The sequence below is a fragment of the Pituophis catenifer genome, unplaced genomic scaffold (assembly GCF_029215685.1).
Source record: "Pituophis catenifer annectens isolate HBS135680 unplaced genomic scaffold, rPitCat1.0.hap2 SCAF_1, whole genome shotgun sequence".
Taxonomy (NCBI): domain Eukaryota; kingdom Metazoa; phylum Chordata; class Lepidosauria; order Squamata; family Colubridae; genus Pituophis; species Pituophis catenifer.
In genome coordinates, this window is record NW_027256881.1 from 2,618,737 (window position 1) to 2,635,753 (window position 17,017).

Below are 17,017 nucleotides of genomic sequence, written 5' to 3' on the forward strand. Positions count from 1 at the left end.
GTCTAATTCGGATGTATCCATGTACTCCCTGTATATTCGGTTCTTATATGAGTCTGAGAGTTGTGAGAAAAAATGAAATCCAGCATCACAGGTCCTTCTTTACATTGGCACCTTAGGCATTAATATCGCCTTCTCCTGCAGGCCAGGCTTCCCTTTGCATTTTTTAAATTAAATTTAATTTATTTGTATCCGGCCTTTATTTATTTCAGAGTTGGCTTTTTACGGTCCTATTTGTGCCTCTGTATCCACGCTGCTGGTTATTTATTCCTGCATTACGCTTTGTTTAAAATCCCTCTCTTTTTATTTGGGCTCGGCTGTTTATCCTGGCTTGTTTTGATGGAGCGCCGTTTCCATGAGATCATCATAGGGGCAAGTGGGTGGGCTGCCGATATTTCAATCGGATAAATAAATAAGAAAAATAGGCCTCTAATTCTTATCTTTACCCTTTTTTCCTTTGGTTTATCCACTTATACCATCTATTCCATACTATAAAATACTTTGAGTCTTCCTTATCTTTTAATTCTAGAGTTAACTTGTCCATTTCTGCGCATGTATAAATTTTTTGTATTACTTCCTGATCTGTTGGCATACGATCTGTTTTCCACAATTGTGCTATAGCCCAAAAAAAAAAAAAAATGCACCGTCAGTTAGATAGAAAAGGTAAATAAGTCACTATTTGTAGATTTGTATATATGCATTTATATAATTATATGTACTTAGTTTGTTAATGTAATTATGGATTGAAAATGTAAATTTTAAGAGAGAGAAAATTTGTATATTCTCTCTTTTCGTTTTTGTTTGTTAATATTTTTAAATTCAATAAAGTTTGTTTTTAAACTTAAAAAAAAAAAAAAGAAAGAGAGAAAAGAAAAATAGGCCTCCGGGGGGCCAGGCCTACCACAGTTTATACGCCTAGAAAGTGTTATTTTTTAAAAAGGGGATCCATCCATTCTTCCACTTTGGAGTAACAGGCTTTGTAATAAAGGCAGTCCTCGACTTACGACCATAATTGAGCCTCAAATTTCTGTGAGAAATTTGTTATAAATACGTTTTGGCCCATTTTACATCATTTTCCTGCCACAGTTGCTACTGCGGTGGTGGCGCAGTGGTTACAATGCAGTGTTGCAGGTTGACTCTGCTCTCTGTCAGGAGTTCGATCTTGACTGGCTGAAGGTGGACTCAGCCATCCATCCTTCCAAGGTCGGTAAAGTGAGGACCCAGATGGTTGGGGGGCAAGAGGCTGACTCTGTAAACCGCTTAGAGAGGGCGGTAAAGCACCGTGAAGCGGTATATAAGTCTAAGTGCTATTGCTATTTTTTTCCTCTTTCTCACTAAGTGAATCATGTGGTCGTTAAGTGTATCACCTCAGTTGTTAAGTGAACTATCTGGTTGTTAAGGAAATCACCACAGTTGTTAAGTGAATCAAGTGGCTGTTAAGTGAATCACATAGTGTAAAGCAAATCGCTGCCACTGTTAAGTGAATCATGTGGTCATTAAATGAATCACTGTAGTTGTTAAATGAGCTATCCAGTTGTTAAGCAAATCACTGCAGTTGTTAAGTGAATCAAGTGGCTGTTAAGTGAATCACATAGTTGTAAAGCAAATCGCTGCCACTGTTAAGTGCATCATGTGGTCGTTAAGTGAAACATTGCAGTTGTTAAGTGAATCATGTGGTTGTTAAATGAATCATATAGTTTTAAAGCAAATCTCAGCAGTTGTTAAGTACATCATGTGGTTGTTAAATGAATCACTGCAGTTGTTAAGTGAGCTATCCGGTTGTTAAGCAAATCACCGCAGCTGTTCAGTGAATCAAGTGGCTGTTAAGTGAATCACATAGTTGTAAAGCAAATTTCTGCCATTGTTAAGTGAATCATGTGGTTGTTAAATGAATCACATAGCTGTTAAGCAAATTACTGTGGTTGTTAAGTGAAACATGTGGCTGTTAAGTGAATCCATCTTCCTCCTCTGGACTTTGCTTGTCAGAGGCGAGGGAAGGTTGCAAATGGGCAATCCTATGACCCTGGGAACTCACAACCACCAAAAATGAATGCCGGTTGACAAACGCCTGAATTTTGATCATGTGACTATGGGAACACTGGGATGGGTTATAAGGGTGAGGACCAGGGGTGAAATGCTCCCGGTTCGGACCTGATCCGGTAGCGATGGTGGCGGGTGGTTCGGAGAACCGGAAGCAAAAATCCCTGCGGGCCCCCCCAAATTTTAAAAGCATTTTTCCCACAACCTCTTCCGACCAAAAAATGCTTTTAAAAGTAAAAAAAAAAAAAAAGCCTCTGATGATCGGGCGGCTCAGCTGGGATCGTCAGAGGCTTTTCAAAGCATTTTTTTCTGCAACCTCTTGGCCGAAGAGGTGGTAAAAAAAAATGCTTTGAAAAGTCTCTGACGATCCCAGCTGAGTTGCCTGATCGGCAAAGGCTTTTCAAAGCATTAGAAAAAATGCTTTGAAAAGTTAAAAAAAAAAAAAAAAGTTGGCCACGCCCACCCAGCCACATTAACCCTCCCCACACACACCAAACCACGCCCACAGAACCAGTAGTAACAAATTTTACATTTCACCCCTGGTGAGGACTGGTCATATAAGTCACTTTTGTCAGTGCCGCTGTAACTTCAAACAGTTACTAAACAAATGGTTGCAAGTCTATAACACCTACTATACCTGTACAATGGAAGCCACACCTCCACCGCACCCCCCAATGCATTGCCCAGAAAGAAAGGCAGGCTGAAATCTCACAGGTATAGCCAGCAGCTTAGCTTTTTGAATCAGTTAGACAGTTCTAACATTGTTGTGTTTTTCAACAGCTGAAAATTTATCTTCTTTGCATCTGGACTTGGGAAGCGAGGGGAGGTTTATTTATTTCTTAGATTTTTTTTTTTAAATCCCACCTTTATTACTTTATAAGTAATAAATAAATTGCCCTTTCCGTGATGTCCCACTGCTTGGAAGCGGTGCGGGTTTGGATGGGGAGGAACAGACTTAGACTCAACCCTTCCAAGACTGAGTGGCTGTGGATCCCGGGATCTGGAGGTTCCATCTTTAATGATCGGGGGAGAAACTCTTGCTCCCTCCGATAGGGTCCGCAACTTGGATGTCCTCCTGGATTCTCGGCTGTCCTTAGAGGACCATCTGACGGCCGTAACCAGGAGGGCCTTCACACAGGTGTGTCTTGTGTGCCGGTTGCGCCCTTTTCTAGACCGGGATGCCCTCGCCACGGTCACTCATGCCCTCGTTACCTCTAGGTTGGACTACTGTAACACCCTCTACATGGGGCTGCCCTTGGGATGCGTCCGGAGGCTCCAGCTAGTCCAGAACGCAGCCGCGCGGGTAGTTACGGGGGCGTCTAGATACTCCCGTGTAACATCTCTCCTACGTGAGCTGCACTGGCTGCCGGTGGCACTCCGGATACATTTCAAGGTGCTGGTGCTCACCTATAAAGCCCTTCATGGCTTAGGCCCGGGGTACTTGCAGGACCATCTCCAGCCGCTCTCCCACCGTCCTGTGCGCTCTCACAGAGTCGGCCTCCTCAGGGTGCCGTCAGCCAAACAATGTCGGCTGACGACCCCCAGGAGGAGAGCGTTCTCTGTGGGAGCCCCGACCCTCTGGAATGGATTGCCCACCGAGCTCAGGACAGCCCCCGACCTTCTTTCCTTCGGTCGTGAGCTGAAGATGTGGCTCTTCCGTCAACTCAACTGATCCGCTTGGGGGTACACTGTCATAATTTTAAACTGTTTTAATAGGGTTGCTGATTTTAATTTTATTTCATTGTGATTTGTATTGGAATTTGTCATTTTGTAAGCCGCCTTGAGTCCCCAGGGAGAAAGGCGGCATATAAATCGCAATAATAAATAAATAAATAAATAAGTCATTCAAGGCAGAAAGGACAGACAGGATAGTCCTTCTTCCTTCTCTTATTTCCCCCCACAACAACCTTGTGAGGTAGATTGCACTGAGAGAGTGACTTGGCCCAGTGTCGCCTAGCTGGTTTTCATGGCTAAGGCGGGACTAGAGCTCACTGTCACCTGATGATTGGTCCAAAGTCACCCAGACAGCTTTCATGCCTGGCAGAACTAGAACTCACTGACTCCTGGTGATTGGCCCAAAGTCACCCAGCTGGTTTTCATGGCTAAGGCGGGACTAGAGCTCACTGTCACCTGATGATTGGTCCAAAGTCACCCAGACAGCTTTCATGCCTGGCAGAACTAGAACTCACTGACTCCTGGTGATTGGCCCAAAGTCACCCAGCTGGTTTTCATGGCTAAGGCGGGACTAGAGCTCACTGTCACCTGATGATTGGTCCAAAGTCACCCAGACAGCTTTCATGCCTGGCAGAACTAGAACTCACTGTCTCCTGGTGATTGGCCAAAAGTCACCCAGCCAGCATTCATGCCTAAGGCGGGACTAGAACTCGCAGTCTCCTGTTGATTGGTCCAAAATCACCCACTGTTAAGATTTCCAACTCAAACCAGGGACCAAAGCTTTTGATTTTCTTTCATTATGTTACTTGATTGATTTTCAAAAATACAAGATTTTAAGTGCAGAAGAATTTTTTTTTTTTTTTAAAAAGATGAATTATAATCACGGCTGTTATTTATACTTATTGGGTTTTTATTGTTTTTATTGTTTTAAATCATTTTAGAATTGTAAGCCAGGCAGAATCACTTCATTTAGTGCGGTGGCTACAGAAATTGAGTAAACATATAAATAAAAATATATAAAATAAAAATTGGGAAAAGGGAAGCTAGACATGCAGAAATAAATTGAAAAGGAAGAGTAAGATAGAGGAAAAAAAAGAATCACGTGACTTCTTTCTTACAGGTATGCATAAGAAATAAATCAATCATTAAATTAAATTCTTACTCTAGTATTAATCAAAAGTCTTTTGAGTGTCTTTAAAGCTGCTTCTCTTTCTTGTACAAGAGAAATTTCCTGACAGAACAATTAATCAGTTGGAACGATTTCTCTTCCAGAAGTTGTGTTTTTGAAGAAGAGATTAGACATCCATTTGTCCAGAATGATGTAGGGTAGGACAAGAAGACCTCCAAAGTCCCTTCCAACTCTGTTGTTCTATTATACAAGAAAACAAATTCATTTTCCTTTTGGAATAGAAAACATCATGTGTCAGTTTTCTAGATTTAACCATTCTGCATCCCAACACTGGCGGCGCAGCAAGAGATCTTCGGGTCTTTCCTGTGAATGCGCGCATGTCTGTGTATGCACCATTTGTTCACACACACTTCTCAGTTTGGGTGTGCGCGCATGCGCAGTTTGGGCACTCAGTGACTATAAGGTTCACCATCACTGGTCTAGACCAGTAGGGGTGAAATCCAGCAGGTTTCGGAGAACTGGTAGCAGAAATTTTGAGTAGTTTGGAGAACCGGCAAATACCACCTCTGACTGGCCCTAGAGTGGGGTGGGAATGGAGATTTTGCAATATCCTTCCCCTGGAGTGGGGAGGGAATGGGGATTTTGCAGTATCCTTCCCCTGCCACGCCCGCCAAGCCAAGCCACGCCCACAGAACCGGTAGTAAAAAAAAAATTGGATTTCACCACTAGTCTAGACCCTTATCTAAAATGGTATAGGTCAGTGACGGCTAACCTTTTTGCCATCATGTGCCAATAGTGGGGGACAGGGGGAGGTGTTGGGTGCACACATGCCCACATCCATAAGTCTATGCGCTCTGCCCCCACGCATGTTTGCGCGACCCCCCCCGTGCTTCCCCTGCTTTTGGCATATGATGGCAGTGGGCCAGGTAGGCCCATTTTTCGCCTTCCCCAGGCTCCAGAGCCTTTCTAGGAGCCTGGGGAGGGTGAAAACTGCCTCCCCCCTCCCCCCAGAGGCCCTCCGGAGGCCGGAAACAGCCTGTTTGTCGACTTCCAGTAGGCCCAGAAGGCCTGAAAATCAGCTGACTGGCGTATGCATGTGCACCAGAGCTGATATCGCGTGCCCACTGATATGGCGCTAGGTTATGCCATAGGTTCGCTATCACAGGTATAGGTCTAAGCTTTTCCGGACCAAGTCCCCACAGCGCGCACGCATATGCACAAATGCATGCGCACACGCCCCAACCCAGTGGTGGGTTCCTCCCGGTTCGGTCCGGTTCGGCCGAGCCGGGTAGCGGTGACGATATGAAGTCACTGAACGGGTTCTCCCCCCCCCGCCCTCTCACCCCCCCACCCCCCCACGTTATTCTTACCTTTTATTTGGTCCCACCCCCAATCTATTGCTGCCTCCTGAGTCCCAGCTGATGACTAGAGGGAAAAAACCTGTTTAAACTCTTGCCGTGGGGCTTCAAAGGGCCGCCCTACAGCTGATCAGTGTTAAAAGCAAACAAATGAGTCGGGTCGTAAGGGCGAGGACTGGTTGTAAGTGCGAGGACCTTCCAGAAATGACTCTGACCAGCTAGCCACGCCCACCTAGTCACATGACCTCCAAGCCACACCCACAAAATAAGCCACACCCACAGAACCGGTAGTAAAAAATTTAGAACCCACCCCTGGCCCAACCCCCCAAAATGCAATGAACATGCAGCCCCCTGCATGTGCCCTGTCCCCCGCGCATACTCACGCGCCCCCCACATGTGCCCTGCCACTCATGCATGCATGGCAGAGACTTGAAGACCAGCTGGCCGGCGAGAAGCACACGCACATACATGAAAGAGCTGAGCTGGGGCGACGACTCGCGTCCCCATAGAGAGGGCGCTGCATGCCACCTCTGGCACACATGCCATAAGTTTGCCATCATGGCTATAGGTTCTCCTGGTTGAGCAGGGGGCTGGACTAGAAGACCTCGCCCCAAGATCCCTTCCAGCTCATTCAAAAAGAATAAGCTTTTTGGAAAAAGAGCCTTGGTGGCGCAGCAGACTAAAGTGCTGTTAAGTAGCACCAGCTGCCTGCAATTACTGCAAGTTCGAATCTCACCAGGCTCAAGGTTGACTCAGCCTTCCATCCTTCTGAGGTAGGTAAAATGAGGACCCGGATTGTGGGGGCAATAAGCTGACTTTGTATAAAAAAGAACACCACTTGGGGGGGAGGGCGAAAGCCCTACTAAGCAGGTATATACAAAAATATGAAGGCTATTGCTTAAATCATTGTAAGCCGCCCTGAGTCTCCGGAGAAGGGCGGCATATAAATCGAACCAATTAAATAAATAAATAAATAAATAAATAAATAAATAAATAAATAAATAAATAAATAAATAAATAAATAAATTCTATTCTAAGCATCTCTTTTTGCTGGGTGGAATCTGGACAACAGCAAATCGATGGATTTCTATTTGGCTTTCTCACTTTCAGGAAATGCTCCAGGACAAAAGCTTGTCGGATGTGGAGGATGGGTTTGTGGTGCCTCAGGGCCCTGCCCATGCTGAAACCACCGGAGGGTCTCCAGTTCTTGGGGTCGCAGGAGTCAGCAACACACCCCTGAACAGTCCTCAGGTCCCGGATGCAGAACAGGTAAGCCTTTTTGCAAATGAGAAACAATTTACGGAAGATTCTCAAGTTGGGACACTTTAAGAGATGTGGACTTCAACTCCCAGAATTCCCTAGCCAGCCATCAAGCGAGAAGACTATCCTAGGCCAGTGTTTCTCAAACTTGACCACTTTAAGATGTGTGGACTTCAATTCCCAGAATTCTCCAGCCAAAATTCTGGAAGTTGGAGTCTACACATGTTAAAGTTTCTGGCTGGGGAATTCTGGGAGTTGAAGTCCATAGTTCTTAATGTTTCTGGCTAGGGAATTCTGGGAGTTGAAGTCCATAGTTCTTAGTTTCTGGCTGGGGAATTCTGGGAGTTGAAGTCCATAATTCTTAGTTTCTGGCTGGGGAATTCTGGGAATTGAAGTCCATAATTCTTAAAGGTTCTGGCTGGGGAATTCTGGGAGTTGAAGTCCATAATTCTTAAAGGTTCTGGCTGGGGAATTCTGGGACTTGAAGTCCATAATTCTTAAAGTTTCTGGCTGGGGAATTCTGGGAATTGAAGTCCATAATTCTTAAAGTTTCTGGCTGGGGAATTCTGGGAGTTGAAGTCCATAATTCTTAAAGTGGTCAAGGTTTTAGACACCCCTGGTCTAAAGACAATGTTTTTCAACTTCGATCACTTTAAGATGAGTGGACTTCAATTCCCAGAATTCCCCAACCACATGGGCCTTGACTAATTAATGTTGAATTAATTAACAGGTAGTCCTCGACTTACGACCACAATTGAGCCCAAAATTTCGGTTTTGCTAAGCAAGATAGTGGTTTTGCCCCATTTTATGACCTTCATTCCAATAATTGTTAAGTGAATCACTGCAGTTGTTCAGTTAGTAACACGGTTGAATCTGGCTTCCCCATTGACTTTGCTTGTCAGAAGGTTGTATAAGAGAATCATGTGAGCCCGGAATACTGCGACCGTCATAAATACGAACCAGTTGCCAAGCGTATGAATTTTGATCCCGTGACCACGGGGATGGTGCAACGGCTGTAAGTGTGAAAAAACGGTCACAAGTCGCTTCTTTCAGTGCCGTCGTAACTTCCAACGGTCACGAAATGTATGGTTGTAAGTTGAGGATTATCTGTATGACTTTTTTTCCCCTGCCAAAGCCAATTAGAACTCCTCGCTCTTCTATTAGAGAAAATAGAATAGAATAGAATAGAATAGAATAGAATAGAATAGAATAGAATAGAATAGAATAGAATATTGGAATGAAGAATAGAATAGAATAGAATAGAATAGAATAGAATAGAATAGAATAGAATAGAATGGGATAGAGGATAGGATAGGATAGGATAGGATAGGATAGGATAGGATAGAATAGATTGAATAGAATAGAATAGAAAAAGAAAGATAATAGAATAAGAAATAGAAGAGAAGAGAAGAGAATAAGAAAGAGAATAGAATAGAATAAGAAAGAGAATAGAATAAGAAAGAATAGAATAGAATAGAATAGAATAGAATAGAATAGAATAGAATAGAATAGAATAGAATAGAATAGAATAGAATAGAATAGAATTTTTTATTGGCCAAGTGTGATTGGACACACAAGGAATTTGTCTTTGGTGCCTATGCTCTCAGTGTACATAAAAGAAAAGATAAAATATAACTGTCTCCTTCCACATTCCAGCAACTCATCTCCCTTTTATTTTTTGTTCTTTCTTGATGTATTGGAAGACCATTGAGAATATCAAGGTGTATTTGCACGAAAAAGAGCTATGGAAGAAATTTCATGAAGCCGGGACTGAGATGATCATAACTAAAGCTGGGAGGTAAGCTTGCTTTTGCAACCATCAGTTTCAATACATACATACATTGTTGTTGTTGTTAGTTGCAAAATTGTGTCCCACCCATCGTAACCCCATGGACAACGTTCCTCCAGGCCTTCCTGTCCTCTACCATCCTCTGGAATCCATTTAAGTTCACGCTGACTGCTTCAGTGACTCCATCCAGCCACCTCGTTCTCTGCTGTCCCCTTCTTCTCCTTTTGCCCTCAATCTTTCCCAGCATGAGGCTCTTCTCCAATGAGTCCTTCCTTCTCATTAGGTAGTCACAATATTTGAGTTTCCTCTTCAGGATCTGGCCTTCTCAAGAGCAGTCAGGGTTGATCTCCTCTAGGACTGACCGGATGGATCGCCTTGCAGTCCAAGGGACTCGCAGGAGTCTCCTCCAGCACCATCGTTCAAAGGCCTCCATTCTTTTGGCGCTCAGCCTTCCTTATGGTCCAAAAACATACATACATACACACAAACTTACCTACACACGTGCATACATAATTAGGTAATTAATTTGCAAAATGTGGATGCTGGAACTATCTGGAAACCTTGGCCAGGTATGACTGTAGAATTCCTTTTTCTGGATTTTTAATTTTTAATTTTAATTCTGCATTATTATTTTTATAAATAATTTAAGACGGCATAAATATCTAATCCTCCTTCCACTTCCTAATTTCCCCACAACAACCCTGTGTGTGTGGTGAGTTGAGCTGAGACAGAGGGACTGGCTCAAAGTAACCCAGTAACTTTCATGCCTAAAATGGAACTAGAACTCACTATCTCCTGGTTGATTGGCCCAAAGTCACCCAGCAGCTGTCATGCTTAAGGTGGGATTAGAATTCAAGATCTCCTGGTGATTGACCCATAATCATCTAACTGGCTTTCATGTCTAAGACGGAACTAGAATTCACCATCTCTGGGTGATGGGCGCAAAGTCGCCCAGTTGGCTTTCATCCCTAAAGCAGGACTAGAACTCACCCTCTCCTGAGTTTCTAGCCAGGAGACCAAACTGACTTTCACTGCACTTTGCATTTCATCTCCAAAAGAAGGGAGCTGGCCCGTCCAGGATGACAACTCTTTGCAGATTTGCACGTATGACATTTCAGAAGAAAGCAACTTTATCAGGAAGATAAGGCAGGAAAAGAAGGACACTTCTCGGGAAGGGTTGAAGGAGACCCAGCTTGGCTGAATTATAAGATTGTGGCACGATCAAAACGAGGTTGCCTGATGTAATAAAACTGCCTTCCAGTCACTGCTGGCCAACTAACCCTCACTTTGCAAAGCAGAGTAAGGGAATAACAGAAGAAGCATGCTATTCTTGTCTGCTGTTTGCACAAGGCAAGAAGAAAGCAGGTCTATAAATTAGCCAGGATTTATTGCTAACATCTACTTACCGACTCCCTTGTAGATCCAGGGGGGAAAAAAAAAAAAAACCCATCAGAACCTGCTTACAATGGGCAGGATCCGTTTGCCAAGAATGCGTGATTTATAAAGTGGAAACATCTTTAAAATGCTCTCGCTATCTTTCCGATGTTTGTGGCTGTTTTAGTTACAGGAGGGGGAGAAGCAGAGAGATTATTTCATATTAAGATCATCAAAAGATTTGGTGGGGGAAAAAAAAAGGGAGTTTATATTAACCAAGTTCCCTGAACTTTACATAAAACGAGGTGACTTCTTGGCGGATAAAAGACAAGAGAGCCACAGTTATACAAGACGGAGAATGTTTCCAAGCATAAATCTACGCGCTTTTCGAGTTTCAGGATTTTATTATGACTTTATCTTGGCACACAGAGTAGCTTTTTTTTGGGGAAAAAAATATTTATTTATTTGGGAAATAGGCCATGAGTTAAGCCTTCGACCCGCCAGGTTTTTTTGGAGACCTTTAAATGATTCTAGGATTGAATGAACTGGTTCATGTGTGAAAAAGAACACGGAACAACAATAACAATCATAATTATTATTATTTTTTTAACATTTTGATTTATATGCCGCCCTTCTCCGGAGACTCAGGGCGGCTTACAGTGCGTTAAGCAATAGCCTTCATACTTTTGTATATTTTTACAAAGTCAGCTTATTGCCCCCACGAACTGGGTCCTCAATTTACCTACCTTAGAAAGGATGGAAGGCTGAGTCAACCTTGAGCCTGGTGAGATTCGAACTTACTAATTGCAGACAGCTGGAGTTAAATTACAGTGCATTAGTCTGCTGAGCTATCCAGGCTCAGAATATAATATAATAATTAAGAATATAATTCTTAATATTTCAAGTTCTTGCACAACTGTTGCTTAGCTCTTCAAACCAAACGTATGGAGAGAATCAAAGCTTCATCATTAAATATCAGCTCATCAGGATTTGTACATTACAGGACTTGCAAACATTCATTTAGTGATTATTCAAAGTTACAACGGCACTGAAAAAAATGTGATTTACAACTCTTGTTCACATTTAGGACCCTCGCAACATTTTTGTGATCACATGATCAAATTTTGGATACTTGACAACCGACTCGCATTTATGACCGTTGCAGTGTCCCGGGGTCATGTGATCCCCTTTTGCGACCTTCTGACAAGCAAAATCAACGAGGAAACCAGATTCTCTTAACAACAGTGTTACTAGTTGAAGAACTGCGGTGATTGACTTGAAAGTTCGTAAAGCTGGGACAAAACTCACTTAACAATTGTCTTGCTCAGCAACCAAAATGGTGGCTGCAATTGTGGCCGTATGTTGTGGGCTACCTGTATGTTGAACCTGTTGTGGTCCGCCAGCAGCCTGCTGAGCTAGCAGCAGAGTTGGACAGCGATGAGGCTGAGGAAGAACATGGGCCAGTCCTGGAGGCTGGGGAAGGTCTCGATGAGGGCTCTGCGTCGGAGGAAGAGATGGGGCCGGGGGCCATCGGGAGGTGATGTGCAGACTCCGGAGCCTCCAGAGGCTGACAGCAGAGAGGCAGAGGAACAGGAGGAGCCTGTTCCTAGTGCACGTATGAGAAGAGCTGCCAGAAGGCAGGAGCAGCTAAAGCAAACAGGACAACTCAGGAGTAAGGCCAAGAGATGATTGGCCCCCTCCCATAAGGCTTAAAAGACCAGCAATGGCTCTTGGGCTCTTTGTTGGAAAACAATGTTGATAGATTTGTTTCTTGTCTTGCTGCATTTATTTCTTGTTGGCATCTTCTGCTTCTGAACTTTTGCCAAGAAAAGCCTTTGGCAGGTTGCCTAATTAGACCAAGGCTGGTGATAAGGCTGAAGGATTGTGTTATGAAGAATTTGTTTTGAATTAGTTTGGACTACGCTGAGAATGAGTTAATTCTCAGCTGTTCTAATAAAGTCTGTTTGTTTAGAATTGATTGCGTCTGATAATAGTACCTACTTGGGCCTGGGGTCACAACAGAACCATCTTCTGATCTGCTTTTGGCTTAAGGTAATTGGACCGAAGAAGCTAAGATTTGTAATTATGGTTAGTGATGGCTTTGCAAATGCCAGATTGCTTTCACTGCTTTCAATCTTGTTTCATCATGGTTTGTTTTATGCATTGGGATTGAGGCAGTAGATATAAAGATCATAAGATAGGATGACTTTGCCCATTGGCAAGACTCATCATCTTCTTTTAATAACCCCATAATAATCCCTTGCGGGGTGGAGACTGGGCACCTGAATGGAGCTGAGTGTTTTACTGGCCGGATGCCTTTCCTGTTGCCATTGCAGAGTTGTATTCAGCAGATATATTCTCATTGTGCCCAGAGAGAGAAATATCTGCCTCTACCTAGGATCGAACTCACAGCCTCCTGATTGTGAGGAGAGAGCCTCCGCCTCTAAACCACCGCACCACTCTTGCTCATTGGCAAGATTAACCTTGATTAACGGTGGCAGTGCCCCCTGGGTCTTCTTTTTCTGACAAGCAAAATCCATGGGGATGCCCAGATGCACTTAACAACGGTGTCACTACCTTGTCAACGGCAACGATTCGCTTAGCAAACGTACCATGTAAATGTAAAAATGGGGCAAAACTCACTTGACGACTGTCTTGCTCAGCAACATAAATGATGGGCTCGATTGGGGGCCGTAAGTTGAGGACTACCTGTATAACGGTTAGGAAATTCAGCGGCGTCATTAATCTCGCTCCCACTTCTGTAGGATTTATAAAGCCCTCTTGAAGATTTACCTTTGGCTAAGTGGGAAATCTAATTTTAGCTTTGTTATGCTTTGTGTATTCAAAGTTGGAGGGGAAGACAGGAGAGGTTTTTGCTGGGAGAAGAGGGTCGTCTTAATTTGGAGATTTTGGTTAGGAAGCGAAGAAAAATCAACCAGTCCCTTGGAAGAGGCAAAATGTTGTCTTTAAATTTAACAGCACAGAAAATAGTCTCAACTTACAACCATTCACTTAGTGACTGCTGAAAGTTAGAACGGCGCTGAAAAAAGTGATTTTTCTATTTTTCACACTTGTCATCATTATAGCAGTGGTGAAATCCAAATTTTTTTACTACCGGTTCTGTGGGCGTGGCTTGGTGGGCGTGGTGCAGCTTGGTGGGCGTGGCTTGGTAGGCGTGGCAGGGGAAGGATACTGCAAAATCTCCATTTTTACCCCACTCCTGGAGGGGAAGGATATTGCAAAATCCCCATTCCCTCCCCACTCTGGGGCCAGCCGGAGGGTGGCATTTGCCGTTCTCCAAACTACTCAAAATTTCCGCTACCGGTTCTCCAGAACCTGTCAGAACCTGCTGGATTTCACCCCCTGCATTGCAGCATCCCCATGGACACGTGATCAAAATTCAGAGACCTGGCAGCTGGTTCATAATTGTGATGGGTTGCAATCTCCCGGGATCGTGTGTAATCACCTTCTGCAACCTTCTGACAAGCAAAGTCAAGATCATACCTGGAAGAAATACGGCAACCAATTTTGGTCACCGTACTACAAAAAAAAGATGTTGAGACTTTGGAAAAAGTTCAGAGAAAAGCAACTAAGATAATCAAAGGCCTGAAGACTAAAACATATAAACAACAATTGCTGGAATTGGGTATGTCTGGTTTAATGAAAAGAAGGATTAGGGGAGACATGATAGCAGTCTTCCAATATCTCAGAGGCTACCACAAAGAAGATTTGAGGGTCAACCTATTCTCCAAAGAACCTGAGGGCAGGACAAGAAGCAGCGGATGGAAACTCATCAAGGAGAGAAGCAACCCGGAACTAAGGAGAAACTTCCTGACAGTGAGGACAATTAACCAGTGGAACAGCTTGCCACCAGAAGTTGTGATGCTCCAACACTGGAGCATTCTTCCTTGTCTTCCTTATTCTATTCTGTTCTAATTCCATCACCCTTTCTTCATAGGTTTTTAGCCTCCAGTCCCCTAATCATCTTTGTTGCTCTTCTCTGCACTCTTTCTAGAGTCCTCAAGACTCTAGAAAGTTTTTTTATATGGTGGCGATCAAAACTGGATGCAAATATTCCAAGATTAAGGGGTGGGGGGACGTGATAGCTGTCTTCCAATACTGGAGAAGCTGCCACAAAGAAGAGAGGGTTGACGTCTTCTCCAAAGCACCAGAGGGCAGGACAAGAAACAATGGATGGAAACCAATCAAGGAGAGAAGCAACCCGGAACTAAGGAGAAACTTCCTGACAGTGAGGACAATTAACCAGTGGAACAGCTCGCCACCAGAAGTTGTGAATGCTCCAACACTGGAGGTTTTTTAAGAAGAGGACTGGACAGTTACTTGTCAGAGATGATATAGGTTCTTCTGCTTGATCAGGAGGCTGGACTAGAAGACCTCCAAGGTCCCTTCCAACTGTATTCTATTCTAAATATTCTAAAATCGATGGGGAAACCAGGATTCACTTAACAACCACGTTGCTAATTTAACAACTGCAACGATTCACTTGACAACCGTGGCCAGAAAGGTCGTAAAACGGAGCAAAACTCACTCAAGCGCCGTCTCACTTAGGCAACAGAAATTTTGGGTTCAATTATGGTCGTAAAATCAAGGACTACCTGTAACGTAGACTTTTTTTTCATGGAAAAGGGGAGGAAAAAAAGAGAATGATTTTTTTTAAAGAAACGCCAGAACGGGAAAACGAGTGGTTTTAAATAAAACCTAGAGGGTATGGTCTGTCTCTGCCTCTCCCTCCCTCCACCCTCCCCTGTCTGGAGTTATCTCCAAGTTTAAAAACGGTCCATCTCCATCTAATCGCCCCGGGGCTCCGCCGCCAGATAAATCTCGTCGATCTGTCCGCGGGCTGCGAGTTCCAAGGGTGCTGATGGGTGCCGAAAATGAATTTGGGGCTGACAAATGAACTAAACCCACAGAGAACTCCTCTTGAACCTGCGTTGTTTGTTATTCTGGAGTAAGGATCGGGCCCGGGCTAATCCTGCACTTCAAAGAGGGCCTGTCCACGTTTTGTATATCACACGTCAGAGACGAGCGGCGTGCTATGATAAGCAAAGCTGGCGTAGGAAGAGTGTGATGCCCCTGGGAAACTGAGGGACACGGAACGAAACCTCTTTGATCTCGCTCAAGTATTTTCCATCGGCCCAGATTTTTTTCCTCTGTCATCTCCTTCCCATCTCTCTCTCTCCTCTCTCTCTCTCTCTTCTCTCTCTCTCTCTCTCTCCTCTCTCTCTCTCTCCTCTCTCCCTCTCTCTCTCTTTCTCTCTCTCGCTCTCTCTCTCCCTCTCTTCTCCTCTCCCTCTCTCTCTTTCTCTCTCTCCTCTCTCTCCCCCCCTCTCTCTTTCTCTCTCTCTCTCTTTCTCTCTCTCTCCTCCCTCTCCCCTCTCTCTCTCTTTATCCTCCCTCTCTCTCTCTCTCCCTCTCTCTTCTCTCTCTCCTCTCTCTCTCTCTCCCTCTCTCCTCTCTCTCTCTCTCTCTCCTCTCTCCCTCTCTCCCTCTCTCTTTTATAAAAGAGACTCTTTTGAGACTTGGCATCCATAAACGAATATTTTTGGGGCTGCCTTCAGCTGGGAAGCAGTGCAAGGAAGAGCAACAAAGATGATTAGGGGGCTGGAGGGCTAAAACATACAAAGAACGGTTGCAGGAACTGGGTACGTCTAGTTTAATGAAAAGAAGGACTAGAGGAGACATGATAGCAGTCTTCCGATATCTCAAGAGCTGCCCCAAAGAAGAGGGAGTCAAGCTATTCTCCAAAGCACTTGAAGGCAGGACAAGAAGCGATGGGTGGAAATTAATCAAGGATGGAATTAATCGAGGAGAGAAGCAACCTGGAATTAAGGGGAAATTTCCTGACTGTGGAGAACAATTAATCAGTGAACAACTTGCCACTAGAAGTTTCGTGTGCTCTACCACTGGTGGTTTTTAATAAGAGATTGGACAGTTACTTGTCTGAGATGATATAAGTCAGTGATGGCTAACCTTTCCCGGACCGAGTGCCCAAAGTGCGCCCAAACCCCCAAAATGCAATGTCCGCACGGCCCCCTATGCATGCACCCCCCAGCCCACATGCATACATGTGTGCCCCCTGCACGTGCCCCCCCACATGCGCATGTGCCCCCCCTGGATGTGCCCTGCTCCCCTGCGCATGCAACGGCAGAGACCCGAAGACCAGCTGGCTGGCGGGAGGCCTGCGCGCATGTGCGGTGGAGCTGAACTGGGGCAACGGGCTTACGTGCCATCAGAGAGGGAGCTGCATGCCACCTCTGGCACGTGTGCCATAGGTTCGCCATCACGGATAGAGGTTCTCCTGATTGAGCAAGGGGCTGGACTAGAAGATCTCCAAGCTCCCTTCCAGCTGTATTCTGATTCTAAATATTCTAAAGT

The 17,017-nt window shown here is 44.5% G+C and overlaps 1 protein-coding gene across 1 annotated transcript in view; it reads left to right on the forward strand.

The window, feature by feature from the left end:
* The first annotated feature begins 7,311 nt into the window (after positions 1-7,311).
* Positions 7,312-17,017, forward strand: part of TBX4 (T-box transcription factor 4) — a 55,409-nt gene continuing 45,703 nt past the window's right edge. Inside the window, exons 1-2 of the mRNA XM_070945059.1 lie at positions 7,312-7,467; positions 9,162-9,256. Coding sequence (XP_070801160.1) covers positions 7,312-7,467; positions 9,162-9,256 — 251 coding nt within the window. The remainder of the gene's footprint in view (positions 7,468-9,161; positions 9,257-17,017) is intronic.